The following is a 27,867-nucleotide window of genomic DNA, read 5'->3' as shown; positions in this document are numbered from 1 at the left end:
GGGCAGATGGGATTCTTGATAATACAGTTTCTTAGGAAGTCTAAAAATAATAAATTATATATAATAAACAACAAATAATAAATAATAAAGTAACAAAGTTTTAAAATAATAAATCGCATATAATAAATAACAAATAATAATAATAAAGTAACAAATAATAAGTAATAAAGTAACAAAGTCTAGAAATAATAAATTACATATGATATATAATAAATAATAAAATAACATATAGGTTCCTTTGTTTAACCCTTATAACAATGCTTTAGAGAGGTACAATCATTATCTCCATTAATAAGGAAACTGAGGCTGTCAGGGGATTTGCCCCGGATCACACAGCCACTAAATGAATGAGGCAGGACTTGAATTCTGGCCTCCTTCCACCCGTGCCTCCTAGCCGGTCGTGGCACCCAGAAAAATTGTGTCAAAAGCAGCAATGATGTTTGCCAGTCTAGGATGTGATATGATAGAGTACAGAGTCCTAAGGGTTTCTAATGATCTTCCCGGAGAGCTCACAACCCAAGAGGGGCCATACTTGAGCAAAAGCACTGTTGTTTTATTCCCTGGGTACCAGGATGCTTTGGATATGATGGACACTATGGATCCAACTCCACCAGTATTTTTATCCCCCTCAGGAAATTGCTGCAGGTCCATAATCTGAAAGATCTGTATCAACTCCTATGTTCTCTCTCTTAGGAAAGACGCAGTTTTATTAACTGATGCCTTTGATTTCTCCGATGAGTCCTTAAATTCTGCACTTGGCTGTTATGACGGAAATGCCTACGAGCGGCTGTTTGAGTGGGCCCAACTCTCACCGACCAACACCGAGGTAGGGAGTGCAACGTGCTATCAATTATGCAAGAGAAGGGAGAACGAGCTCAGAATTTATCTTCTTGTTGTCTCGTTTTGTAGAAGGCAGAAGAGACAAGCCAGGCCATGTGATTTTTCAACCTAATGGAAATCAATTAAAAGTATTTTAAGCACATAGGCAAGAGGGAGGGGTCTGGGCCCACGAGGGGCTCGGAGCCAGGAAGGCACAGCTAGAGCTACGCAGCCGGCTCTAAATCTGAGCCCAGAGCATGACAGAAAGGCAGCGGTCCTCCTGCAAAGGAGCCACCGCTCGGGACAACACTCTTAGGTCACCAGCTCTTCCGCAGTCAGGCCTCCTGGAAATTCATCGGAAAGCTGTGGACGTTAGTCCCAAGGACAACTCCTCTCTCCTGAATGCCAGGAATAACCCCGTTTTCCCTCCTGGTATTTAATGGAAAGATCTGGATTCAAATCCCAGCTCTGTCCCTTTTTAGCTTTCCAGAGTCCAGCTTCCTCACCCCCACAATAAGGGGGTCTCAAGTCCCTTCTCTCTCTAAACTGATGCTCAGATGATATGCTGCAATCCTAACACACACCAAAAACATGTTTTTAAGAACATAAAGTGATCTAAGAGTCGAACGGCTATTCTTTGGAGATTTAAGGAAAGATGAGACAAGAATCTATAGAGGTTAAGATACGATGGGGTTGCCAAATGAGTCAATAGAAGGAGTGCCCCCAGCAAGTAAGTCACGAATCTTTCAGGTGAAAAAATCTATAACCTAGGTTGAAAGCTCTGTGACCTATAATCTAATTACTGTGACAGCAGATTTAACCTAAATGATTAAATCTTTGGGGCATCATGGAACCCCTTGGGCAATCCAGTGAACCCCTTCTCAGGATAATTTTCAATTTTTTTAAATTTGCATTTTAATGTTTTTAAATGTATACAATGAATTACATAAGAATTAAATGGAAACCAATCATAGTAATATGACTATCAAAAATATATATACAAATGTGTTATGTATTCATATACGTGTGTGTGTATGTACACACACACACACACACACACACACACATATACACACACACATATACACACACATACACAAACATATTTTCAATTTCATGGGCCCCAAGCTAAGAGCTCCCAATTTAGAACAAGACCTCACATCCGTTGTCTATAGATATTTAAACATGTTTCACCATGCTCTGTAGCATAAATGTGTTACTGGGATAATGAAAGTGAATAAACATGACTTTTTTTTTTCTCTTGAAATTTCAAAAAGGTGTCTTGCCACATCCCTGCATTGATGGTTCTGTGACTTTAATTTACACTTAATTTGCATTTCGACATGTCAATATCAAGTCTAATTTTATTATTATTTTTTTTAATGAAATCACACTCCTCCCAGAAAGTTTCCATTCTGCACCGAAAGTGCCGGATCAGCTCTTTTACTTATAAGTAACTTGCCAACGGCAAGGACAGGGCAGTTGCTCCCTGGCAGATCAGGAGCTGGACATGGCTCGGCTGTCCAGGAAGGATCAGACCCTGCAGCTGGGAGGCCATGCGGTGGAGCAGTCCAAGGTTTGGCCCATGAATCCTCCCCAGGCTGTGGGAGGAGTAGGAAGAGGAGGTTTGATCTGCACCCAGATAGAGGACTGAGTGTGGATCACAATACGGCATTTTTACTTCTTTTGTTGTTGTTTGCTTGAATTTTATTTTCTTTCTCATTTTTTTTATTTTCACTTCTTTTGTTGTTTGCTTGAATTTTATTTTCTTTCTCATTTTTTTTCATTTTTCAATCTGATTCTTCTTGTGCAGCAAGATAATTGTATAAATGCGTATGCACATATTGGCTTTAACGTATCTTTTTACCATGTTTAACATATGTTGGACTACGTACCATCCAGGAGAGGGAGTAGAGGAAATGGGGGAAGGGATATTGGAACACAAGGTTTTGCAAGGGTCAATGTTGAAAAATTATCCTTGCATATGTATTGAAAATAAAAAACTTTAATTAAAAAAAAAAAAGGAAGAGGAGATTTGCAGGTGAAAGAGGAATTGTTAGGGCGATGGAGCTGGCTCTGGACACGACAAGGCCAACTATGAGCTTGGAGAAGACAAACTAGAAAGGTGAAGGAGGAGCAGAAAACATGAAGGCAGAGGAGATGGAGAAAGAATCATGAAAAGCCATGGCCCCTTCCACTGTGCCACAAAGTATTCATGTCATCTCTGTCACTTGAGCCTCCAAACAACTCTGTGGGCTATCAGTAGAAGCATCTTCTCCATTTTACAGATGAGGAGACTGAGATTCATAATCCAGAGGCAGGATTTGAATCTATCTCTTTGCTCCAGGTCCAGTACTATCCACCAGAGCAGACTTCCTCTCAAAAGTAAACTTCTCCTGTCTTTCCCATATCCGAGATATAGCCCAGAATTTCTGGTCAAACCAGACAACCTCACCTATGTGGCAGTTCCCTGGGGCACAAATGATACTGCCTGATGGAACCCAGGAAGCTCCTCTGAGCAAGAGGTTGTCAACTTTAAATGCACAAAGAGTACTTTTATCAAAGGCGAGAGCTTCATAAATGGCAGTTTGGGGAAGTAAAAATAATATCAGAGAATTGGATTTGAATTCCTGGTCTATACCTTAAAATATAACCATGATATTTATTGCATTTATGTGTGTGGGCGTGTATACATATGTCCACATATATATTCGTGTGTGTGTGTGTGTGTGTGTGTGTGTGTGTGTGTGTGTGTGTGTATGTTCAAAGGAAGCCCAGGAGGAAGACAAGGAGAGGAAGGAAATAGCCCTGTATAGTAAGGAGGCAATCATGTGCAGAAAGCCAAGAACAGGAGGGAGGAAACATTCCATTTTATATAATTCGATAAATATTTATTAAATGCCTATTAAGTACCAGGTGCTATGAAAAGTACGGGGGATAAAATACAAAAACAAAACTGTCCCCACCCTTGAAGAATGGAGAATATCATGTGGACAGATAAGTAAATACAAAACATGTTCAGAATAAATACAAAGTTAACTGGTGGATAAGGAAGATCGACAACTGAGGAAATCAGAAAAAGCTTGTCTTAGGAGGAAGCACTTGAGTTGAGCTGGAAAGGAGATCCCAAGGGTAGAGGGCAGGAGAGACAGCCCTCTGGTCTGGGGGAACGACTTGATCCAAGGCAGAGAGGTGAGGATGGAATGTCAAATCGGGGAAACATGGAGGAGAGCATTTCAGCAGAGTTCCAATGGAGCGTTCCAGACCATCTGGGCTAAAAGAGGAAATAGATGAGTCCGGGAAACAAAAGTTAACCCTGACCCAAAGGAATAGTATATTCCTGACGGCAGATTTCAATTATTTGGACATCAGTTGGAGCTCTCTCACCCTACCACAAGTAAGGTGACTAACAATTTCATGACTTGCCTCAATGATACCATCATTTTTAAATAGAGGAATTTCTCGTAAAGATCTGATTCTCCCCAACAGGCCCCGGTTGCTGGGTTGGAAATGATGGGAAGCTTGAAGTGAAATAAAGACTACTTCGTCTTTGTGAAAAAGAATACCAAGGATAATCCTAGATCTGGAGGATAAGAATTCAAAAGTCCAAAAGAAAAATAGGATCCATGGACTATAATTCTAAAGATGAAATTAACCCCTTAGAATAAAATTCTGAATATACCTGTGATATGATATAACATATAATACAATGGATAAAGAAGACAAGCTGCCCAAAGAGACTAATATGGAGGTACAAGGAATTTACCACCCAATTTAGATTTTTAAAAACCACATATGTAGGATAAAAGCAAAGGCAGGAAACAGGATGAATACTTAAACATAGCTCAGTCCTCCAAGAATAATATCAGAAATGCTAAAACTCAGAACATGCTGAGGTCGGAGAAAGCCGAGGGTCCCAAGAAGCTTTGGGCAGGATGTTTAGCCCAAAAAGGATGAGATGGAGTGAGTCGGATGAGATTCAGGTAACTGGCAGGAGGAAGAAGCCAGAGTTTCTAACATCTGCACTTGCCTCTGTTCAAGCCAAGAATGATCTTTGAACAGGAAAGAAATAAAATTAATAAATAAACAATATCTCAAATAATTAAACACCAAGCTACCCTTGTCATCAAACCCAAGTGAACTACACCCAAAGAATGATTACCAAGACACTGAGCGTGATCTCCAAGTGAGAAGATACAAGATAACTGCAGCCGGCAAATAAATGTTTCGAATTTGAAAAAAAGGGAAGAGAATGGAGTCTGTGTGCCATAAGCCAATAGGCTTGATTTTGATTCCTGGAAAAAGTCTGGGATTTATTTTCAAATCAAATTGTGTTCACCAATAATATAAACACTTCAATGTGTAAATAAGAATAGGAAAGCGACTTATATAAGAAGCTGGGAATTTGTAAAAGGTGGCCAGAGATTGTCCAGAAAAGGAAATTATGATTCTAGAGAACCGTCTGGCTCCATCAAGAACAGACTGTGCCAAAGTAACTTCATTTCCTGTTTTATAGGGATACTGGACTAGCAGAATGGCACGACGCTACAGAGATGGTTTATCTAGATTTTAGCAAAGCATGTAATAAAATGTCTCATGCTATCCTTGGAGGAGATGGAAAGATGCGGGCTAGACAAAAGTCAGATAAGTGCATTCACAAATGATTGAAAGACCAGACCCAGTAAGCTCAAAGTCAGTTTTAAAGGAGATTTTCAGTGAAGGGCTCCAGAGATATAGCCTTGACCTCATGCTTTCATTTCAACATTTTTATCAGCAATCTGGCTAGAAACAGAGAAAGCATGCTTGGCAAAACTCTAAATGACTCAAAGCTGGGAAGAAAGTTAACACGCAAAATGACAAGGTTTTAAAATATCTTAACAGACTGGAATATTAGGTCATATCAAGTTAGATGAAATTTAATAGGAATAAATGTAGTGTTATGCTTAGATTCAAAAAAACAACTGCCTAAGGACAAGATGGGGGCTAAGCACCTCACCTGAAAACAGGTTTTCCAAGCTTAGGATGAGTCAACAGTGTATTCTGTAAGCTCATGTAACTCGGGGCTCCCTTAAGAGAAGGAAAGCATCCGAGAGCATCACCTCCATTCAGCACTAGGTGCCACATTTTAGGAAGGATCACTGATAATCTGGAGTGTCAAAAGGTGGAAAATCAGGGGAAGAGTCTTGAGATCACGGCCTATGAGTTTGGGCTGAGGGACCTGAGGACTTTTAGCTGGGAAAAGGAAAAACTTAGTGGGAGTAAGATCATTGTCAAGTATTTGAACAGAGGATGAGATTTGCTCTGCTTGTCCCTAGAGGTCAGCACTAGTAGTGGACTGAAGTCACATGTGAATTTAGGCTTAAGGTAAGGACAAGTTTCCTAATGATTAGAACCATCCAAAAGTGGAATGGGCTGCCTCTGAGGGGAATGGCAGACACGCAATTTGGAGTTTCTTGTCGTGGAGGAGGTTTTGTTTACGGTCAGGTGGAAATTACACGAATAAATATTTGTAGATCTCATCAAGGGAATTCCTTTACATCTGTAGGTTAGCTTAAATGGTCTCCTTTCCAACCTGGATTTTAGTTCTGTGATTATGAGTCAAAGGCTCTGGGCTCTGCTACTAACTAGTTCAGGTAAATCAATAGCTCTATGAGGCTCAGAGAATGTCTAATGCTCTGTGTTTTACGGAGGAGGAATCTAAGGTACCTTTCAACTCTAACATTCTGTGATATTATGGTACAAATCCTAAAAGAGAAATCAAAGGGTATTTATTCCTACTCAGACCAGTGGATCTAATTTGAAAAGTAAATCCACAACATATATAGGTACATATTTACACATACACATATATGTATTTATGTCTATATATATATATTTATACATAATATGTAAAATCTAATTCTCACATGATCAAGTGATAATATATATTTACCCTCATTTGTCTACAAGAGATGAAAAATCAACCCATTCCTCTATATCCTAAATAACTGAAATGTTAGCAGTAAAACCTGGTTTATTTAAAGCAAAAGGTATCGAGTCTTTCTTCTCCAAGTTACCATGAAAAAAAAATACAGCTTTTCATAGTCTTTATTTCCCAAAAGCATTTGAGTTTTTAATGAGCTGGTTTTTATATTATTGCCATAAGGATGTCAGTATAGAATACCATTGTAATGTATCATATATCACTCTGAAAGGTGATCTATAAAAGTAGCTTTTAAATACACCTATTTCTATGTAAAGAGAAGCACACTGGTGAATTTTGGAATTGTAAAACTAATGAGGTGTCACCGTATTTAACAGCGAATGAGATACAAAATGAGGTTTTAAAATATGTGGCCTGTGTACTCTAGCAACGGCAGACTTAACTCTACACGTAATCGACCACATTTATTTTATGGATTTTCAAAATATAGTGACTCTGATCGGAAAAATGGGTAATTGAAAATGGCTTAAAAGCTCAAAAAGTTTCAGTGGTAAAGATTCAAACTGAACCTGGCTGACGTCCAGAATTTTTGAAACAGTTGAATTATCATAAAATATATTTTAACTTATTTACATGGGCAGAAAAATGCAGAGTATATAAAATTTTTAAATCCCTACAAATGGAAAAGCCATGCAGTCAGGTATAGGTTCAAGTTAATAGGCCAGCTGCAATCTTTTGTTTTTACAGGTAGGGAGAGAAAATTTCACACAATGAAACACAATTACTTTTGGATATAGCTTTAAGGTGTTTAAAAAAAATAAGTCATCAGGACCTTCAACATCATTAATTTGACCCATAACTGATCAGGAATCCCTACTATATTCCCAGGTATTCACCCAGCCTGCACCTGAGGACTTCCAGGAACAAGAAACCCAAAGCAGCCATTCCCTGCCATTTTGAGGCAGCTGTAGTTATTAAGAAAATGTTCATTTCGTGGATCTCAAAATCTGCCTTTCTTTGACTCGCTACTCCCACTTTTGCCATCCTGAAAATAATTTCTTTTTAATGGGGAGAATCCAATCCTTCAAGTCATTTGAATATGGCTTTTATCCCACAGCTCACTGGGTCTAACCTTTCAACTAGCTGGACTCATTGACTGATCTTGGTCTCTTTTAGCACTAATTGTAGAGCATGGGTTAAAAAGGCATCATACCAAGTTTTCCACGCCAATTTAGTTTAAATGTCTCAAATTGATAATCTTGAGATCTAAATCAGACTAAGAGAAGCTTAAGGGGTGACTCTTTCCATTCTGTTGCTTTGGAAAGGAGGAAAAGGGGGTGAAATGGGGCAAAGCAGAAGTTTGGGTTCTGAAATTAGGAGCGGATCTTTCCCCCTCACTTTCACACATCTGGCATCTTTACCCTTGGCTGTTGCAAAAGCAAGCAGCTCAGCTGAAAGTAAACTCGTTTAATCCCTGAGGACAGAGAATATTTTTCCCCTTGTTTTCAAAGAACCTTCTGCAGCAAGACATACCTATTCATGAGGCCCAGAAATGTGTATGTTTTCATCCTCATATCCTGCAGCCCCAGCAGAGCCCTCACTTGGTAAATGTTTATTGAGTTTAAACTTTTAAGACCCAAGGCTGTACTTTGTCACTGGCCTTAGGCACCCACCCTATGAAATCCGCACTAAAAAAAAGGAGGCTGACCTTTGAAAAATGTTCCAACAGCCTGAATTCTTTAAAATTGGGAATCTTGTGCAATCTTTCCAACGCAGAATAGCCGCGAACAAGAAATTGACATTAATTCTGGTTGAAACGGTCATGTTAATATTTCTTTTTTTTCTCCAAACAGGGGAATCCTGCCTATGAGAAATACCTGAGGCCATTCTTAAAAAATAACCGATCCAAATTATGAGATTTGCCAACCTCGGACTCTATTTTACTTTCAAGCAGTAGAAGGAAATTACCCTCTAAATGTATGATACTGTGATAAAGGGAAATCCAGTGTACTTGTTGAAGACAGGCAAATCATTACCTTCTACTAGAGGTGTACCTTCGGCAGTATTGTGAAAAATAAACCTTTCCTTATCAAGTGCCTAATTCTTAACAAGCCTTAAATTCACAAAAAGAAACTATGGATATGAGCAGGAATTAATAATATCAGCTTACTCCTTTGAAGGACAATATGCCTAATTTTTTATACAGATTTAAAACTATTTTTTTCACGATTCCAGTATTAAATTGTCTCTATTTTTTTTCCTTATGGAATATCCTACCACAAGTCAAAGAATACACTACCAACTCAAGTTTACAACTTATCCACTTAAACATTTAGCTGTTATATGTTTCAATGGGACAATGTACCAATCATTCAAAAATCTGAAAGAAAACAACTTTGGTTTCGAGGCTTTAGACTCAACCGTGTTGCTGGGAATAAAAAAATTAAAAAAAAAAAAACAGTTTCAAGCATGTTTCATTAGAGTTTAAAATGTTTCTTAAACTGGATCCAACTGATCTTCTGCCTCTTTCCATTCTCCAAAAGCCACTCTCACAAGGTGGCAAACCTCAAACATGATAGGTTTTCCATGACTTAACAAGGTGATGAGAATTTTACAGAAAGGAAACACAAACTGAGTTTACAATCCTGTTGTACCCAATTTACAGCCGCCCAAATCGGTGTAATTGTCAACTTGTTAAGGTTTTGTTAAAGCTCTATTTATAATACAGGAAATTTGCCATGAACCAAACTGCATAAAGAACTTTCATAGGAAAATTCTGCCATTTTGTTCCCGCTGGTTGAGGTTACAGGCTTCCCTCCTAGGGCCTTTCCGGCTCTGTTCGTTAGCCCTGGAACGGAGGTTTGTCACCTCAGTAAAAAGAGACAGCCTGCCAGGATGAGAGAGAGCCAGAGGTGAAACGGCTTAACCTTAGTCCTGTGACCTGGATTGTACAGCTTTGAAGCAATATTCCCAAGCAAGAAATGTCAGCAGACTAATATTCTAGCAATCAGCAAATTGTAGCTAGCATGGCTAATCCTTTTTGCTGCAGGAAACCGAACCAAATAAAATAAACCATATAAAACAAAACATGATAATGGAAGAGAAACAGTTGTACTTTTTTTCATCGTGACGAGGCTATCTGCATTCACTTCAGAACAATTGGTTTGGTTTGGGTTTTTGTTAAATCTCAAGCACCACATGGAAATGCTTTATTCCATAAATTAAAAATAAAATTAATAAATATGAAAAAAAAATCTCAAGCACCACAGAAGCTTTGGTTTGGCTGAGCTGGGTCTGGTTTTAGGGGATTTGTCTGCCTAACACAGAGGCAGCAAAAACAGACTCGTAAGCTAAAACCTGGACATTAGGACCATACACGGTGCTGTGACAAGCTTGGATTAAAAAGGCCTGGATATAAGTTAAATGAAACTGTTCAAACATGCTCATTTTAGACACCCAGATCCACGTCTTCCAAATGTCACAATTTTAACACTGTGGTCATTACACTGCAATCAGCAATTCTACTCATCACCTCTCCAAAATATTATACTGAAATTTTAAAATATATATATATATACCCTCACCTAGGCATGTCACCACCAATAATCACTGAAACCCATCCTAGTTCCATATTTCACTTTTTTATTAGCTTCTTTTGGGCAGGCAGTACACTTGGGAATAATATTGCACCAGGCATTAAAAAGTAAGACTTCTACCATGGGGATATTTTGTGTTCAAAATCCAATATAAATATTTCTAGTCCAACATTTCCATGGCTACGGATATTTGGTTGCTTGATTTAATATGCATAGAAAGAACCGTTGTCCTAGCTCGGAAAAGCGGGACTTAACAAGGACTTTAAACCGATCGGAGCAGGGCTTCCTTTCACGTCCCAACACTGTTTATTGGCCTGGAAACTAGGTCCCTCAGAAAGTTTTGACTTTTCTCAGAGGCGTCAGAAGTGCCCTGCTAATTCTTCCATTTCCAGTGTTTTTAGCCTTGTAGTTGCATTAGGAACCATTTAAACAGTAATAATTTTAGCACTGTAATAGAAAAAGTTCTGTTAACAGGTAGATTATAGACCATAATGATTTTTAGAATTCTTTTTATAAAAAAGGTATCTTGAGAATTTGAACAGGCACATGCATACTCGGTGTGAATGGGACCAGGGCGGGGGAGAGGGGGGGAAAGGAGGAGTAGGAGGGAAAGGGGGAGTGGGAGGGAGGAGAAGGGATAGAAGTTTTAATAAGCACAAATTTCTTTTCCAGTCCTCACATCCTTTAAATAAATACAGATTTTTTTTTCAAGTCCTCAGAGGTGATTTTTTTTTTTTTTACTTTTCGTCCACGAGCCAGCGCCCACCAGTTTCTACTGGGGTCATGGGTCAGTCATCTGTCTTGCGGGCCAGGCGACAGAAAGTCCAGTTGTGCTCCACTGTGTTTTCGTTGGCCCGCTCGCTCATGTGATGCACCCGCGTGTTGCGGATCGTGAAGCCCTGCTTTGTAATGTACTCCATGAGGTGGACTCGGAGAGAGACTTCTTGGTGGTAATCACAGGGCCCAAAAGTGAAGGACACCTGGCAGTCTCTGGTGTCCATCATGTGCTTATTCCACTTGGTGAAGTAGTTGGAGATGCCCTCGAGCAGAGGGTGGACCTTGGTGGTGATGGTCAGCTGCGTGATGATCACCGCCACTGGGTTGGAATACTTGGAGAGCTTCCGGGTGCTGGACAGCTCAACGACTTCTTCAAAAGTATCCATGGGATACAGGGGCTTTGGGTCATTGAGACACTGAATCAAGGGCTCGATCTGGTAGAAATCGGCTTCTTTCCGAAGCAGATCAAACTCCTTAAAGTCCAGAGGCAAAGTCAGTTCTGAAGTCCTTAAGAAGTTGAGGACATATCGGAAAAGCGGCCCATCCCGATCGATGAAGTAGTTGCCCTGAGAGTCTCTGGCTGTGGGAAAGTCTCCCCCAAACATGGCTCCCAGCATGGAGTCAGGATACCTCGTCAGAGTGGTGAGAGAGGTCGTGTACAAGTGGCCCCCTACATTTAATGTGACTGGATCAGTCATCTGAAAACAAAACAGACAGCGTGACTCAGGCGACACAGCACGCGTAAAATTTGGTCTAACCCCATTAATTTCAATTACAAATAGAGCCCTTACGGACCAAAAGCCACAAGTATAATATTGCTGCTCAATTTAAGGACCTCCTTCAATAGGGGGAAAAAAACCCACCCAAATTAGAATTGCTTTCAGATATGTACAATTTTTGTCATGACTAAAGGGAATAGTTTTCCAAATAGGATATGCTACAAAAAGAGGTCAATGTGATATTTGAAATTCAATCTTATAAATATCTGTTTTTGATAAAAGCCACAAAAATAATAATAATATGACTAACATTTATAAATCATTTACCACTGCTCCAGGCTTTGTGCTAAGTGGTTTACAAATTTCTCATTAGACCCTCACAACAACCCTGAGAGGTAGATACTGTTATTATCCCCATTTTACACTGGAGGAAACCAAGGCAAACAATGGTTAAGTGACTTGGTAAGGATCTGACAACAAATCTGAATGCAAGTTTTCCTAACTCCAGGCCCCCTACTCTCTGTACCACCAGCTGCTTCTGAATGCCAAAATTAGAAAGATAAATATTGCAGACCTGAAAGACAGATATTTGCTACAATTATATTCTCACTTTAAAAAACATATATATAGATATCTCCAAACCAGAGCTGCTAAAAATCACAGCTTCAGACTCTTTTTGGAGTTAGACACTCTAAAAAGCCCTGCATTTGAAATGTCTGTTTGGATCAGCCCTGCCTCCAGGATTCTATACGAGAGCAGGGCTGGAGGCTGGGAGGCTACCCTCTGCCAATGGGCTGTCCAATGGGTCCCCACACTTCCTGGGCCTCTGGGGCCACGGCCTGCCCAAAGCTCTACTGCGGTCTTTACTCAGTGATGGAGAAGTATGAGAAATTTTGGCTGCCAAGAGGAACTGAAAAAGAACTACCCTGAATCATTTTACTGAACAAAAAGAAAAGTGAATTGATGACCAAAATAAGTTCTTCCTCTGTTTACTTCCCCTAAAAAAGAAAGGGGAAAAAACCTAAACTAAATTGAACATGTGTAAAATTTACTTTGCATGTTTTCCATGGAACAAATCTAAGTAAGCTAATGGCCATTGCCTAATCTCTGTATCCTTACCACAAAACCATGATATATGCGGGGCAGACAATGCTATTTTTAAGCTTCCACACCTTATGGTTGTAATGTTAATGTCGTAATCTTGCCCGTAATTTTGAGAAGAATCTTCTCCTAACCATCCAGTACCAATAAATGAGAATGAGAAAAATACTTCCTGACCAAAGGTAGGAAAACTGCAAAAGTAATCTCGCATTTGCTGTGGTTCTTTTTGGGGGAAAGGATCACGTGAAGGTGGTAGTGCTTATGCACCAAATTATATAAAGAAATGTCACTGAATTCCAGAACGGCAAAATAAGTGAATAAATGCTTTCCAGCAGCATCGCTTCAATGCAGTTCAAGCTTGAAGATGAAAACAAAATTTTTAAGAGCAAAACTTTAAATGTCATAAGATTTCCAAAAACTTAAACTGAGTGTCCAGTATTGAACTTTAATTTTTAAAAGAAATGCTTGTATTAGATGTAAATAAATAAATATACTACTAAATACATAAAACACCTCAAAAATCACAGAACAGATGTCATGGTTCAGATGATTCTCACTCCCAGATTACATCTATGAATTTATAACTTATTTATGTTTTTAAAATTCATGTTAAAGGGCCTGTGTGGCCATGCAAGAAAAAGAAAGTTGCCCAGCTCCATTTTGCAGCATACACACAGGGAGCGGCGCCGGTGCACTCACCATATAGGCCCAGTCCCCATTATCCATCTGCTCTGATGCTGGGGATCTTCGCTAAGTTTCAGGAAGAGTTCGGCAGGAATATCACCTAGGCCCCCGCCTGGGGAGAAAACAGAAGGTTAAGGAGGTACAAAACCCCATCAGCCAGCCCTTCTGACAGGAGACTAAACATCCCAATTCCAGGTTTCTATTTCTCTCCCGACCTGCCACCAAACACAGCTCCGTGCGGTATCATATTTTCAAAGACCTTCCAGCGTCCTCCCTGCTAACCTCAAGGCCCACAGTCTCCGGGGACAACAAATAATTAAGTCTCAGACTGTCCTGGGCCTTCCACTTTAGCTAAATCATGAGTGATTTACCTGCACGGCCGACATGCTCACAAAGAAAAAGAATTATTTCAGCTAGGGAAGAAGGAGAACCTTAACAAGTGAAACCGGGAGTTCAAACATTGTGTTAATCAATAAAAAACCGTCTGCCTTCTGTGAAATAGAGTTTTCAGAATTTTTACAAAGAAATGATTGTGCTACTTCCTCCTGATTCGAATCTATGATGACCCTGTATCAGGAAGGTCACTTATAGAAAGGGAAAAATAAAAGCCTCCCTCCCAATCCACATAGAAAATAACAAAAACTGAACATTACAAACTCAGCTTCTGAAGTGAGTCTACTTTTAAAAACTATTCATTAAAAAACGAAAGCAAATGTGAAGATTCTCAAAGTAATTTTCTATGAATGTTAATGCTACAGAAAAAAATTTTAAAGTCCCTCACTACTGTCCAATAGAGACAAAGAGCACCTCAGAAGCTGAAGCGGAAAACCCCGTCCCCACCTCTGGGCCGTCCTGAGCCACTGGGCCAAACTACACAGCTGGGCCTCCAATGGAGCGTTTCCTCTGAAGCCTCCGGGGGCCCAGCTCCAGGACCCCGCTTGTACCTCGATCACATTTCACTCCACACTAAGGTGCTAGGAAGAAAACTGCCAAAGGGGCGTCAGGAGGGGAGGCTGTGCCAAGGCGGGTGGGCACAGGCCCTCAGACCGGAACAACCGTCCAGGGCCACAGTCCTCATCTTGACGCCCAGTCCCTGCCCTTGCCAGACCCCAGCTGCTCTCTAAGCAAAGGCTCCGGCCCCGCGGCTCTGGTCACCAGAGGCTTTCAGCAAGCTGAGGCAAACGAGCCCAAGAAACTCACACTGCCAATTTTTCTTAGAAAAACAACACTTAACTTCAGTCCCCACCAAGAGACAGATTATTCAAATGAGTCAAAGCCATCCAAAAATCCTCTCCAGACAACTGGTGCCTTTGTGCAGCCTCCCGCCACCTACGGGCCTCCGCCCGGCCTCCACGATGGCTGGGACAGCTCAGGGCGGGAGCCCTCCATGGCATCTCAGCCCTTCATGGCCCAGTGAGAGGGGCACCCACTGCTGGCCTGGCACAGGAGGCCCTGGGTGGGCGAAGTCGCCCTTTCCCCGGAGGCTGGCCTCCAAGCCTGGCTCTGGCCTCCATGGCCTCCCCACCTTTCAGAGCCTTCCCTGCCCCTACACATCCCGGGCTGTGCACACAGACACGGAACCATCCCAGCAAAAAGTCAGGCTATATCCCTGGCAAAACCCTTCTCGTTCTGTTTCCTTATGCAGAGCAGAAAACACAAGGTGTGAAGTGGCCTTAGAAAATCCTGGCCCGGGGGCAGCTCGGTGGTGCAGTGGATAGAACACCAAACCCTGAAGTCGGGAGGAGCCAAGTTCAAATCTGGCCTCAGACACTTAACACTTCCTAGCTGTGTGACCCTGGGCAAGTCACTTAACCCCAATTATCTCAGCAAAAAAAAAGAAAAGAAAATCCTGGCCTGGGGAGGTGAATTGGTTACCAGGGAGAAGGGCCACAGCCCAGGACTGTCACCAAGTGAATAAAGGGAGCAGAGACCACCAGGGCTCCCAGGCACGTCCTGGATGGTCACAAAATAAAACCTGACACCATCAGCCATCGCATCGTGGCCAAGCCCAGCCTGCAGTTACGGGGCTGCCACAAAACCCCAAAGGTCCCAGTGCCCCCCAAACTCCTGCCCGGAGGCTCACAGACCCCGCAGGGCCGGAGCTGGGCCCACCGGCTGGAATTGGCCCAACATCTGCTCCTCGCGGCGCTCGCTTCGTTGGGTCCCTCCACATCTGTGTGGAGGCCTCCCCAAAAGCCCTCTGGCGGGCGCAGAAACTCCCAAACAGCCGGAGCGCAAACTCTGGTCTTCTCAGGGAACAAAACCCGCTCTGGGTCAGGTCCAGACCTCCGGCACCATCTTACTTCCGCATGTGCCCATGATGTGCTGATGAGCACGGGGAAGAGGCTGCATTTCCAGGGATTCAAGGGAGGGAGGGGCTTCCTCCCAGCCACACCTCCCCTCTCCCCCCAATCTCGAGGGACCCACTGGCCCCAGTCCTGTCCCAGCCTCGGCAGTGACCGCAGGGGGCCCTGGGCCAGCACAGACTGCCCGGCCTACAACAGGCCTAGGCCACAATAAGAGCCCCCTCTCTGGGGTGACTTAGGCCGTGGCCTTTGCAGACATTATCTCACTGGAGTCTGCGAACTCTGGGAAGTTGGTACTTTTGTTCCCTAGTTTCCAGATGAAAAAAAAAATCAAAATCAAAACAAAAGCCTTCCAGCCGAGTGCAAATCAATCAGGCCACATTCATTCCACACCAACTAAGTGCCGGGCGCGAGCTAAATGCTACAGGACCGTCTCCATCCTCAACAAACTCACAATCCAAAGCAAAAGACAAGAAAGTTGGAAGGGGGGGGCAGGGGGCTCCCAGCAAGGCTCTGCCAATCAGGGGCAGTGGTGAGGCTGAAGGTGGAGTCCATCCGGAAGCACGTGAAGGTGACCCTGAAAGAGCAGTTGGGGGTGCAAATGCCCAGGACCACAGAGCCCAGGAGGGGAGAGCGGGCTGGGCCGGACCCCCCCACCTCGGGCTGAGGCTGCCGGGAGTCCAGTCTGATGGAGGGCTCCCGCTCCAAATGGTGGCTGACCTTGCGGCCACCCAGCAGCCCCTCCCCAAGTCTAGAGTGGGGTCACACGACCTCCCCCCGGGGAAGGCTTAAGGCATCAACATAACATGGACTCACGAAATAACCAGCCATGATTCCAAGGGACCAATGGGGGAGCGCACCATCTGTCCACCTTCTGACAGAGAGGGGACAGTAGCAGAACGGGACAGTGTCAGCGGGCCTGTTTGGCCTGATGGCTCCGATGGCTCCATGGGGGGCAGGTCCAGTTGATTTTCCGGCAGTAGCATCAGCAGCCTGCCCTTTCCAACAGGCCGAATCCCCTCCTCCACCCCAGGCTCCTGTCTGCTCCTTCCATCCAGCCCCTGACATCTTCCTCCCAGACCTCTTCATCCGTCTCCATTCCCATCCTCTGGAGCTCCCGGGCACAGACTTCAGCTTTGCTGGGGGAGGCTGGTTCTCTTTCCTCCCTACTTCTCCTGGAAGGGGCGGCTGTTCTTTCACCGTCTCACCGCCTGTGTCACCTGGCCCGGGCCCTTGTGGCCGCCACCTGCCCTCAGGTCTCGCTCCTCTCTTTCTCCAGGCTGAGACGCCCCTCATCTTCGATATCCTTATCAATGTCCCCTCAAACATTCTCTGGTCACTAATCTCACAACACCCAGGGTCCATTTTTTCATTCCATCTCAGTCACCCACAAGGGTGATAAAAAATCTTTTCACCCATAACTACTGGATCCTAACTCTAAGACTTCTCTCAGAACCCCCACCCACCCACCCCCTATTTACCCACACTCACCAGAATATTATAGGTGTGTTATAGCATATATTGTGACTTCTAGTTCCTCCACTTTTCCCAGTTCTCCCAATCCATCGCCTGACTTCTGCCCTTCCTTCCCACCCTCCACGACTCTGACCCTAGGGCTGCCTAATCTTGACAAACTCCAAGCCTGGACTTACCCACAGGAGCTGCTTTCTCTCTGCTCCTACTCAGCTCCTGTGGAACACACAGAATTAAATTTAAGCCACTGTGCTGAAGGGATCCACGCAGGCCTTCGCTGTGGCCCAGCATTTCCTGGACTCTCCCCAGTTGCCTCCATCACACTCCCAGCACTGGACACTCTACACCCCCCCCACTTCTGTCTCGAGTCCCCCACACTACCCCTGAAGAGCCCAACGGAACCATTGTCTAACCTAAAACAAGCTTCCCCACCTCAAAACTCCTCAGCACCATCCCCCCTTCTCTCCTTTTGTGCCCCGTCTCTGAGTAAGGGATGGTCCTTCCTGCAAAGTCAATCCCTCCCCTTGCATCCTCCAGCCCATCATCTCCTCTCCAGTTTGCCCCAATCCACTGGCCTATTCCCAGGTCTTAACAGCAACAACCACAACCACAATCACTACCACCTAGATTAATGAACTTAATCCTATTTACAGACAACAAGAAAGCTTATTTAGAATATTTCCCATGATCAGCAAAGGAAGACAATCAATAGTGCTGGTAAAGTGACAACATACAAATTAAGCCTGAACATTGATTAGCATTTATATCAGCAAAAACAAAAACTAGGAGAAAATAGGAAAAAATTTTCATTCAAAATATTCCATTTATCTGGGAGTCAATATGCTAAAATACACTCAAGATTATATAAATAAAATGGCAAAATACTTTTTTAAAGAAGAGAATAACTTGAATACACAAGGGGATATTCACTGTGGTTGGACAACACTAAAATAGGAAAATGACTGTGCTACCTAAATTAATTTGTAGGTTTAATGCCACATCAAACTGCCAAGGTATTATATTATAAAACTAGACAAAGCAACAGCTTAAAATCCATTTAGAGAAACAAGGTCTAGAATTTCAAGGAAAATAGAAAAAAGAATGATTTCAAACTGTATGACAAAGCAGTAATTATCAAAACTATATGATTATTTAGAAACAGAAAATAAAATCAAATTCTGTAGCTTAGTGTATAATAGCTCTAAGAACATAAAGATAAACATAAATTCATGGTAAAGACTTTCATTCAACAAGAGCTGCTGGGGAAATGAGAACGCAGTTGGGCAATAAATAAGTTTACTTAACATCTCAGATAAAATAAACACACTAAATTCCAAATGGATATTCAACCTAAACTTTAAAGGTCACATCGTTTTATTTTTTTTTAATGGAAGAAACCCAAAAGCAGGCAGTGTCTTATGCAACTTTACTTGAAGGGAGCACGTTAATTCAAACAAAGAATACAAGCAATCACAAGTTATTTAAACTAGATAATTTCAGTTATACAAACTGAAAAGCTCCTGCACAAGAATCTATGATATGAAAGGAAACTGCTAATTATTAAAAACATTTACATCTAGAATCTCTGAAAAAGAAATGGTACCCAGCTGACAAAAAAAGGGAAATGACAAATGTTAGCAGTGCCGTAGGAAATCGGGTATCTTGCTGCACTGTAGAAGTTGCATATTGGTCCGGCCACTCTGGAAAGCAACCCAGAAGAGCCCTCTCTGACTTCTGATTCTATCAGGCCTATTCCCCAAAGAGATAAGAAAAGCATTTGTAGGCATAAAAATACTCTTTCGTGAGGGCAAAGAACTGGAAACTAAAGGGGTGTCTACCAAATGGGGAATGGCTAAACAAATTATGGGAGGGTTTCAGAGAAAACCGAGAAAGCTTACATGAACTGATGCAGAATGCAGCAAGCAAAACAGGAGAACAAGTTCTACAATAATAACATCATTGTCAAGACAAACTTCAAAAGATTTAAGAACTCTGTTCAGTATATTGATCAACCATAATTCCAAGGATCAGTGATGAAGAAAATACCCACTTAACAGAGCAGTAATGGACTCAAGATTCAGAATGTGACACGTTATTAAATAGGAGCAATACAAGAATTTTTGTGTGAACTTGTTTTTTTGCTTCAAGGGTTTTTTTTTTCCCCCACTGAGGTGGAGAGGATGGTAGAAAAAAGGAAAAAATATTGTTAACTGAAAAAAAAAAAAGCTTAATTTTTAAAAAGTAGGAGACTAATGGGAAGAATGTCACATATAATATCAGACAAAGTGTAGCAAATGTTTTTCTTTGTTACAAAGGGGTGAGAATGAGTATGATATAAAAAAAAAGAAACTAATTTTTTATATAAACTATAAATATACTTTTTTGCATATATATATATATATATATATATATATATATATATATATATATATATATATATATATATATATTTACATAAAGAAACTAGGACCTGGATCTGTGATTCTGTTAGTGTAAAGAACTTCCAGGTAAGACATTTTCTCTGCCCCGATTATCTTGCCTAGAGCATGAAGAGGTAAGTGCCTTACTAGCCCATGGTCATTGGGCCAGTATATGACAGAAACAAAATTTGAAGGTAGAATTCCCAGACTCTTAAGGCCAGTCTCCATCAACATGACACAGTGCCTTATAACTAAGAGCCCAATAAATATCAGGGGAGTTGCGCTGAAGATACTTAATAGGAAGCTGGCCTCCTTAACAGTCATTTCCCCATTAACAATTTCAGGATATCCTTAAGGATATCAGTTTCCTCATCAAGCAATTATTTAAATGGCTCTTGAATTCACAAAAGAATTCCTAGATTATTCACCATGATGGAAATTAATAGTACATTTATAACACAGATAATCCAAATACTTGATTCTCTACAACTCAAATTATTCAACATAGCTTCATTTAAAAGGGGGGGAAGGAGAAAAAGGAGAGCATTCTGTCAGGCATCAGATAGGAACATAAAAAAGTAAAAAGAAATAGGGGCCTGCTAGGGAAACAACACCAGAACTTCCAATAGTCTGGGTTCTCCAGAGACAGAAATGGAGATGCCCAGTATTTACCAGGAGTTACTTTTACTAGTATCAGGCCAAAAGGAAGGTGAAACACCAGGAGAAACAGTTGCTGGACTCTCTCCTCAGCCTGATGTAAGGGCTGATCCCAGGGCGGAGAATCCCCAAAGAAGAGAGAAGCTGGGCCCCCTGGACTGTATCATGTACTCAGGTACAAGTCCTTTGCATTATTTATCAAGCTGAAGAAAACCTGTCTAGGATTCAATACTTTATTAGTCCAAGTGCTTGCATAGGAAGTCTTTTTAGGTGGTAAGAGCCAACTTGTGATGTTATCAGGGTAAAAGCTCCAGTCAAAAGTCCACGTTAAATGCCACAATTATTGACAGACCTTCAAAATTCAAACCAAGGTAGTAAGAAACCATCATTTTGATCACAGGCTACAGGCTAGGAATCAACTGGATATTCAGTCTTTGAATTATCCTTCTATTGTTAAGTAATTAATTCTGGGAAGGCAGGAAGCAGGAAAATCAACATATCCAGTCCATACCATTTATTAAGTGTCTACTATGTGCCAGGCACTGGGGTAAGTGTTAGGGGTACAAAGAGAGTCAAAAAGACAGTGGGGGGAGACAACATGCAAACTATTAAGTATAAACAGTATACAATATAAATTAGAGGTAATCGATGGGGAAATCAAGAACTAATTAACTAAATTAAAAGGAAATTTGGAAAAGATTACTGTAAAGGTAAAATTTTAGCTGGGACTTGAAAAGGAAGCCAGGGGAGGTAGAGATGAAGGAAAAATCTACAAGAATGGGGGACAGCCCAGTGAAAAGTGAATTCGGATAAATAAAATATACAGCTAGGTGGCACAATGTATAAGAGCACTGGGTCTGAAGTCAGGAAACCTTATCTTCCTGAGTTAAAATCTGACCTCAGATACTCATTAGTCAGTGACCCGGTTTATCACAGTTTCCTTCTTTGTAAAATGAGGTAGGGAAAGTAATGGCAAATCCTTTCAGTATCCTTGCCAAGAAAACCCCAAACGAGGTCACAAAGAGTTGGACATGACTGAACAGCAACAACAATCAATCCCAAAAAATCTCATTGCAAACAGTTTGATTTTCTCCTCCTACTAACCATTGACAATGGTTAGAAGACAGAAAATGGAGCTAACAACTGACAGAGCTGTTAACAATTAGCAAATCATTGATTTTAGTTTCATCTCTCTTTTTCTCTCTCTGCATGATCTCCAGGAGAGGGCCTAATGTAGAATAAAATGACCACAGGATAGGGAGCACTGTCCTGAAAGGAGAATTACATGGGCCTGTTTTACTAAGATAATGACAAAAAAATCTAATTGTTCAGAGAAATGGCTTATAATGGAGAATAAAAGCATCGTGATAAAAAAGCAAATAAAGTTTCCATTAAAGTAATCTTTCCTAATAAAGAAACCTCTCAAAAAATAAAATAAAACAAAACCCATGACTGCTCCAAAAGCCAGAAGTGGTCTCATGCTAACACTCAGACAAAAGGTCGGCTCCCATCCCATTGACTCTGTTCACCTGAAATGATCTTTGTCCTGAGAGTTCAATCCTGATTTCTACAGAGAACCAGTTGATCCCTCTTAAAGAACTGAAGAAATATGGGCTTCGAAGTTTAATTAAGGTTAAGACAAGGTAACTTTACCAGGCAATTAATTCAGAGACAAGTCAGGAATTTATGGGAACTTCATAAGCAAACTGTTGAAAAAAAGAAATCACCTCAAGAGTGTCTGGTGTGCCCACAACCGTACGAGTCAACACACCGACAGCAGTTAAACTAGAACCAGGCTGAAGGCGAACCTCCTTTTGACCGCAGATATCTTATTCCAGGATCTATGAAAAAACTGATTTTACTTTTTTCCCCCTGGTTTATCTCTGCCATGACCTCAGACCAAAAATTTCCAGGGGGCAAAAGCCCACTTGCTTTATAACAATCTACACTTCAGAACTAAAGACCTATAACTCCAGCCTTTTTACAGTTTCCAGCAGACCCTTAAAATGCCATTCTCCGGAAGTCCCTGCTTCTGGCGTTCAGAAACCCAGGCAAGAATAAATTTCCAACATCTGCACATACCTTCAAAATTACCTTTGTACTCAGTTTCTCTGGTACCGAACCATGTGGGAGTTTAAAAGTAGCATACTTTTTATAGCAACTAGTTCAGAGAAATCTAAAGAGTCCTTCAGGTTACCTATGAGCTCGCACAAGCAGCCACTTTATCTTGGAGGGGGAAAAATGTTTTTATCTTTATCGCAATAGGGACTGGCTTGTGATTTCATCCCTACAAGGAACTCCCAGGTGTGGAAACCCGAAGCAATTCAGCACCTTCTCTGCCCTTGAATGTCAGAGAGCCACTGGGGCCCCGAGGGACTCCCCGCCATGTGTCACTCCAGCTTAGTCACACTGTGCTTCCAAGTGTGCAGAGCGCTTTACAGTCTGGGTCTCGTGATCCCAGCCACAGCCCTGAAGGGCAGGCAGGTATTCCCACTATCACCTCCTCCACTTTCACTGAGGCTCAGAGAGGTGACACGACCCTAAATCCCACAGCAAGCTTGCTGGGACCCGGTCAGGAGCCCTGGCAGTCTGGCCCTGTTCCAAGCCAGAGGTGCTCGCCTCCTTAAAGGTGTTAGCCGGCACCACAGACGTGGTATTATATTTTTAAAATGATCTTTTTTCTCTAGCTGTTCATGACCACAGTCAGACCTGCAGAACAGCCATGTGTGAGAGGAAGGAGAATCAAGTTCTCGCGTCCCTCCTCTAACCAGCATTGGGGCGTCTTCAAAGATAAAACGGGAATACAACCTTTCCTCCCTGCTGCACGTGGATGCTGGGGATACAGTTTTGTAAGCAGGACTATTTCCTTCTCTTCGGCTGAGAACACATGAAAATGAGGATGAAATGGTTTTGAAAATCCTGGGGAGATTGGGGGGTCTGGGAGGTGAGCGAGAAGTACCCTACTATCTTTATCATCTTTCCATGAATTTTCTGTGAAATACTAAACGTCCGAGTCCACGGAGGGACCACAGAGCTCTCCAGGAGCTGCAGAGTTGGCCCACCTCTCCCCACCTGGGGTCTCCCAAGGGGCTACAACAATAGACAGGACAGTGAGAGGCCCTTCTCGGGCCCTGGTGGCAAAGGAGCTTTATCAGAACTGGGGTCCCCTACCAGCCCGAAGAATGCATCAGGAGGATTCCATGGCAAAAGCAGCTCCACAAAAGGAGACCCAAGCTAAGTAAACTCCAAATATGAAAAATCCAGATAAAGGAAGGTGCTATTGGAACCAGAGTCCTTTAAGTTGCCACTTCTCCCCATACAATTAAACCGTGATTATATTTACACAAAACTTCACAAAAGCAACACCTCGTAGTTTCTCCCAGGGAACACACCAGGTGCCCAATACTTGATATGTGGCCTTATTGCAGAATACCTGTATGGGTTATTAGCTAGCCCAAGAACCATTTTCTTAACTATATTAAAAGGAATAGACCTTCTCCCTACCCCCAAACTAAAGGTTGCTTTCTTTTAGTTGTGTGTCATTCATTTAAAAACATCCAACCTTTACTCCTTGATAAGCTACTGCTTGAAGTCATTTTTTTCCCTATCTTGGGTGTTTGTGATAGAAAATTAATGTCTGAAAAAGGGAAGGTAGGTAAGGGCAGCCAAGAGGAGCACTTCCTAGTAGGCACTTAATAAGTGTTTACTCACTGCCTGAGAGCATCATGACACCATCAAGCTTCACTTGCAAGAGGTGGTCCAGCCCTATTTGCTGCATTAGTGACTATACAAAATGCGTGAGGGAACTAAGCAGAAGGTAACGTTCTCCTCCCCAGCCATTAAGCCCAGCTCAAGTCTGCCTGATCATGGCACCCGAACCTTAAGAAACAAAAGGAAAAAAACCTTAGCTAAAGAGCAACCTTTTAAACTATTGTTTTATTACTTCAGAATTCCCATCAATGATCTCACTTACGTGGGCATTCCTTCATCAGCAGAGAATGAAGGGGGTGGGGGTGGGGAGGGTCCCCCATGCCCAGCTCTTCCACCCAGACTGTGCCACCACGCTGAGGGCCTCTGCCAGTGGTGGGCACCGGCGCTGCCCGCAGACCACCTAGGTGTGCCGCCCCACTCGCCACACAAAGCTCTACCCAAATCACATCATGAATGATCTTGAAAACCTGAACAGCTCCACAAATGTCAACTGCCTCTGCTGCCATGAGACGGCCTGAAAAGGACCTGGAGCTCTCTAAGGCCGGGGTGCGGGGGTGCCGGTCCGCCAGGGACCCCCAGGGACCCCCATGCCGGTCCGCCGCTCCAGGCTTTCTGGAAGCACTGACGGGTCTGCGGCTTGCCTCTAGCCCACGCCCATTCTTTGGACCCCGGCCCCCCTTTCACATCAGCTCCCCTTGGGCCAAAAGGAGGGTCCCGGAGGAAGAGGAGGAGCCGGTGACCTGGGGCTGGGCCCCTCAGACCGCTCTGCTTCCCCGACTGCCGGCTCCCTGTGTCCGTTTCTCATAGCCTGGTCTCCACGATTTTTAAATAACCCACACAAAAGTCCTGGGTAAAAAGCCTACATCTGTACATCTTGTAAGTCTTTTCAGGATATAAGATTTCCTAAGGAAAAGATCAATATCTCACCCAGGTTATGATCGGGGCTCCCACGGAGGTTTGTTTAATAACTGCAAAAACGGCACCGGGAACGACGCCCCCTCCCCAGCCGGAGCTGGAGGTCTGGGTCCCCCCCTCGCTGCTGGGGCCACTGCAGGTCACCGAGAAGGGTTACCGCCGGGAGGCACCCAAAGCTCCTCCTTAGGGGAGTCCCCGAGAGCGAATCTCCTCCCCCTTCGCAAGCCCCCTCCTTTAGGGAGCTGTCCCCTCAAGCGAGTCCCCCCCCACCTTCTACAAGACTCTTACCTTGGAGAACTCTCCCCCAGGGGGTCTCTTCCTCTGTAGGTGCCCCCCCTTTCAAAAAGCTCCCCTGCCCTGGGGGTCTCTTCCTCCCTATCCTTCTGCAAGCCCCCCTTGCAGGGAGCTCTTCCCCCCACGGGGGGTCTGTTCTCCCTGGAGGCGCCCCCCTGAGAGCTCGTCCCCCCTCTACAAGTCCTCCCCTTATGTAGCTCTCCCCGCAGGGGGAGTCTCTTCCCTCCTTCTCTAAGCCCCCTCTGGGGGGTCTCCTCCGCACGCCCCTCCATCCTTCCTGAGGAGGGGGCGCGTCCTCACGGCCCTCGCCGCCGAGGGGCCTGTCCTTTCATCCCGGGCCCCCTTCCAACTTTTCTGGGGGGAGGACGAGAGTCCCCGGAGCCCCCCCTCCCCGCACCCCTTTTATCCCCCTCCCCCATCGCCGCTTCTCCCCCTCCAGTGGGGAAAGGGTCTCCAGCCCCCGCTTCACTCACTGCCGCAGTCCGAGCCGGGCCGGGCCGGGGCGGGAGGCGGGCCGGGCCGGGCCGGGGACTCAGCGCCGCCGCTCCCGCCGCTCCCGCCGCTCCCGCTGCTCCCGCCGCCGCCGCCGCCACCGCCGCCTCCAGCCTCAGCAGCCGCCGCCGAGCGAGCGCGGGCACGGGGGCTCCGGGGCGCGGGCACAGGCGCGGGGGGCGCGCTTCCGCGGCGGCGGCGGGGCCCCCGGGCGGGAGCGAGCGAGAGGGCGGGGAGGAGCGGCGGCCACCCGCCCTCGGGCGCCCCCCAGCGGACCCTGGAGGCGCTGCCGCCCGCCCCGCCCCCTGCGCTCCGCCCCCGCCCCCGCCCGAACCCAGACCCGGGAACCGGGAGTCCGCCTGCCCGCGAGGGCGCGGCGGGGGCGGAACCAGGAACCACGGGCTGTGTGAGCTCCGCGTGTGTACGTGCGCGTGTGCCCGGGGAACGGAAGTACCTGAGTGTGCATTTGAGAACACGGTGTGCTCGGGCGTGAGCAAATGTGTGCAGCACGTGTCCCCGAAAGCGAGCGCCCGCGTGTGCGCGCGTGGCCCTTTAACGGGAGCCCCATAAGTGCATGTGTGTCCGCGCTTGTGCGGGAGCGTGTGTGTGAGAGCACGTGTGTGAACGTGGCGTGTATGGGCACATGGGTGTGTGTCCGCATGTGGGTTGTGTGTGTGCTGAGCAGGTGCCCTCTGGGCGCGGATTGCAGGCCTGGGAGCGTGGGGGAGCGTGTCCGTGCCCGGCTGGCAGCGCGTGGGAGCACGTGGGCATCCGCAGCCTCCCCCTCCCAGACTGCCCCACGCACCCGCCCCCCCCCCCCAGCAGGGAGGCCCTCCCGGCCTGGCCCATCTGACTCTTGCCGAGCGGGAGACAGGCCGGGCCTTGCAGCCCAGTGGTCAGGCAGCGGAGTGCCGCGGAGCCCGGGGAAGCACCTACTACGTGCCGGACACGGGGGAGCGTGGGAAGAGGAGCGGCGCCCGGCCTCCTCCGGCTCTGCCGCTGCCACGGAAGGAACGCCCTCTCCCGGGAGGGTGGAAGGCCAGGTTCTGTGGACCCGCCCCCACCTCCGCCCGGGGGCTGCCTTGGGGTGCTGGCGCTCAGAGCCCGGAGCCCGGGGCGCTTCTGCCCTACGGTCCCGCCGGCACCTTGCCTTAGCGGTCCAGCTTTCTTCCAGAGGAGGTGGAGGTGGGTGCTTGAGGTCAAGTCCTGCCTCTGGTAACAGCGGCTCACTGCACCGGGCCTGCGAGTCAGTTTCCTCATCTGTAAAATGGGGACATTAAGGGCCCCACTTCCCAGGGAAGGGGCTCCTAAGAACAGGGCACAGCAAGCGTCTGGGGAAGCTCCTGGCGCCGGACAAAGCTTAGCCGGGAGGATTCTGGGCCGGGCCGGCTCGGAAGCTCTGGTTTCCTGGAAGATGTCCACGGAGACAATGCGCACAGCTCCTTACGCGAAGGCTGCTGGCGCTTCCCTTAGAAATATCCAGAATTTGGGGACGAAGCTGTGTGTCCCCTGAGAGACAGAAAGGGTTAAAATAGTCCGTACCCCTCGTTTCCAGGCACAGCCCCCCGGGATGGAGCACATCCCCCAGGACTCTGCAGCCTGCACCATCCAAGCCTGTTTCCCCGAGGGAAGAAATCAGAAGTGATTGAGTGGGGAGAAGGGAATGCACCCTGTGCCATCCAGCCTGCCCCGGAAGGCTTCACAGGCCGGCTCCCCCCGCCCAGCCCCCAGCCGTGGAGCTCTCCTGGAAGGAGCCACCTTCACGGGGCTCCCAGGGCGGCCCTGTGCCTTCCCAAAAGCCGATGGGTGTTTGCTGTCACTGGGTCCTCGCTCCCAGGGCGGTGGGGGCGAGTCAGCAAGCAGGTATAGATGCCCTACTGTGTGCCAGGACCCGTGCTGGGCCCTGGCGGGGTAAAAGAGGGGCCGGACCACAGTCCCTGACGGGAAGCCCACAGTCTAATGGAGAAAGCACCGTGTAAA

General features: G+C 45.1%; 2 protein-coding genes across 4 annotated transcripts in view; one reads left to right on the top strand and one right to left on the bottom strand.

The window, feature by feature from the left end:
• Positions 1-9,200, top strand: part of ACOX2 (acyl-CoA oxidase 2) — a 48,853-nt gene extending 39,653 nt beyond the window's left edge. The window contains exons 14-15 of the mRNA XM_051979836.1: positions 694-826; positions 8,596-9,200. Coding sequence (XP_051835796.1) covers positions 694-826; positions 8,596-8,658 — 196 coding nt within the window. The 3' untranslated portion in view covers positions 8,659-9,200. The remainder of the gene's footprint in view (positions 1-693; positions 827-8,595) is intronic.
• Positions 9,201-10,363: 1,163 nt separating this feature from the next.
• KCTD6 (potassium channel tetramerization domain containing 6) lies at positions 10,364-25,955 on the bottom strand. 3 transcript variants are annotated; one of them, XM_051979860.1, is made up of 3 exons: positions 25,869-25,955; positions 13,635-13,731; positions 10,364-11,813 (listed from the first exon to the last, which is right to left on the bottom strand). In XM_051979860.1, the coding sequence occupies exons 2-3, from the start codon at positions 13,659-13,661 to the stop codon at positions 11,127-11,129; spliced, it is 714 nt and encodes a 237-aa protein (XP_051835820.1). In that variant the 5' UTR covers positions 13,662-13,731; positions 25,869-25,955; the 3' UTR covers positions 10,364-11,126. The 3 variants fall into 3 exon arrangements, with proteins under 3 accessions (XP_051835820.1, XP_051835824.1, XP_051835811.1); XM_051979864.1 differs by lacking the exon at positions 25,869-25,955 and adding an exon at positions 25,114-25,208; XM_051979851.1 differs by lacking the exon at positions 25,869-25,955 and having other exon boundaries at positions 13,635-14,328.
• Between the last annotated feature and the right edge of the window lie 1,912 nt (positions 25,956-27,867).

Source organism: Antechinus flavipes, chromosome 1 (assembly GCF_016432865.1).
Source record: "Antechinus flavipes isolate AdamAnt ecotype Samford, QLD, Australia chromosome 1, AdamAnt_v2, whole genome shotgun sequence".
Taxonomy (NCBI): domain Eukaryota; kingdom Metazoa; phylum Chordata; class Mammalia; order Dasyuromorphia; family Dasyuridae; genus Antechinus; species Antechinus flavipes.
This window is presented reverse-complemented; position numbering and strand designations above follow the sequence as displayed.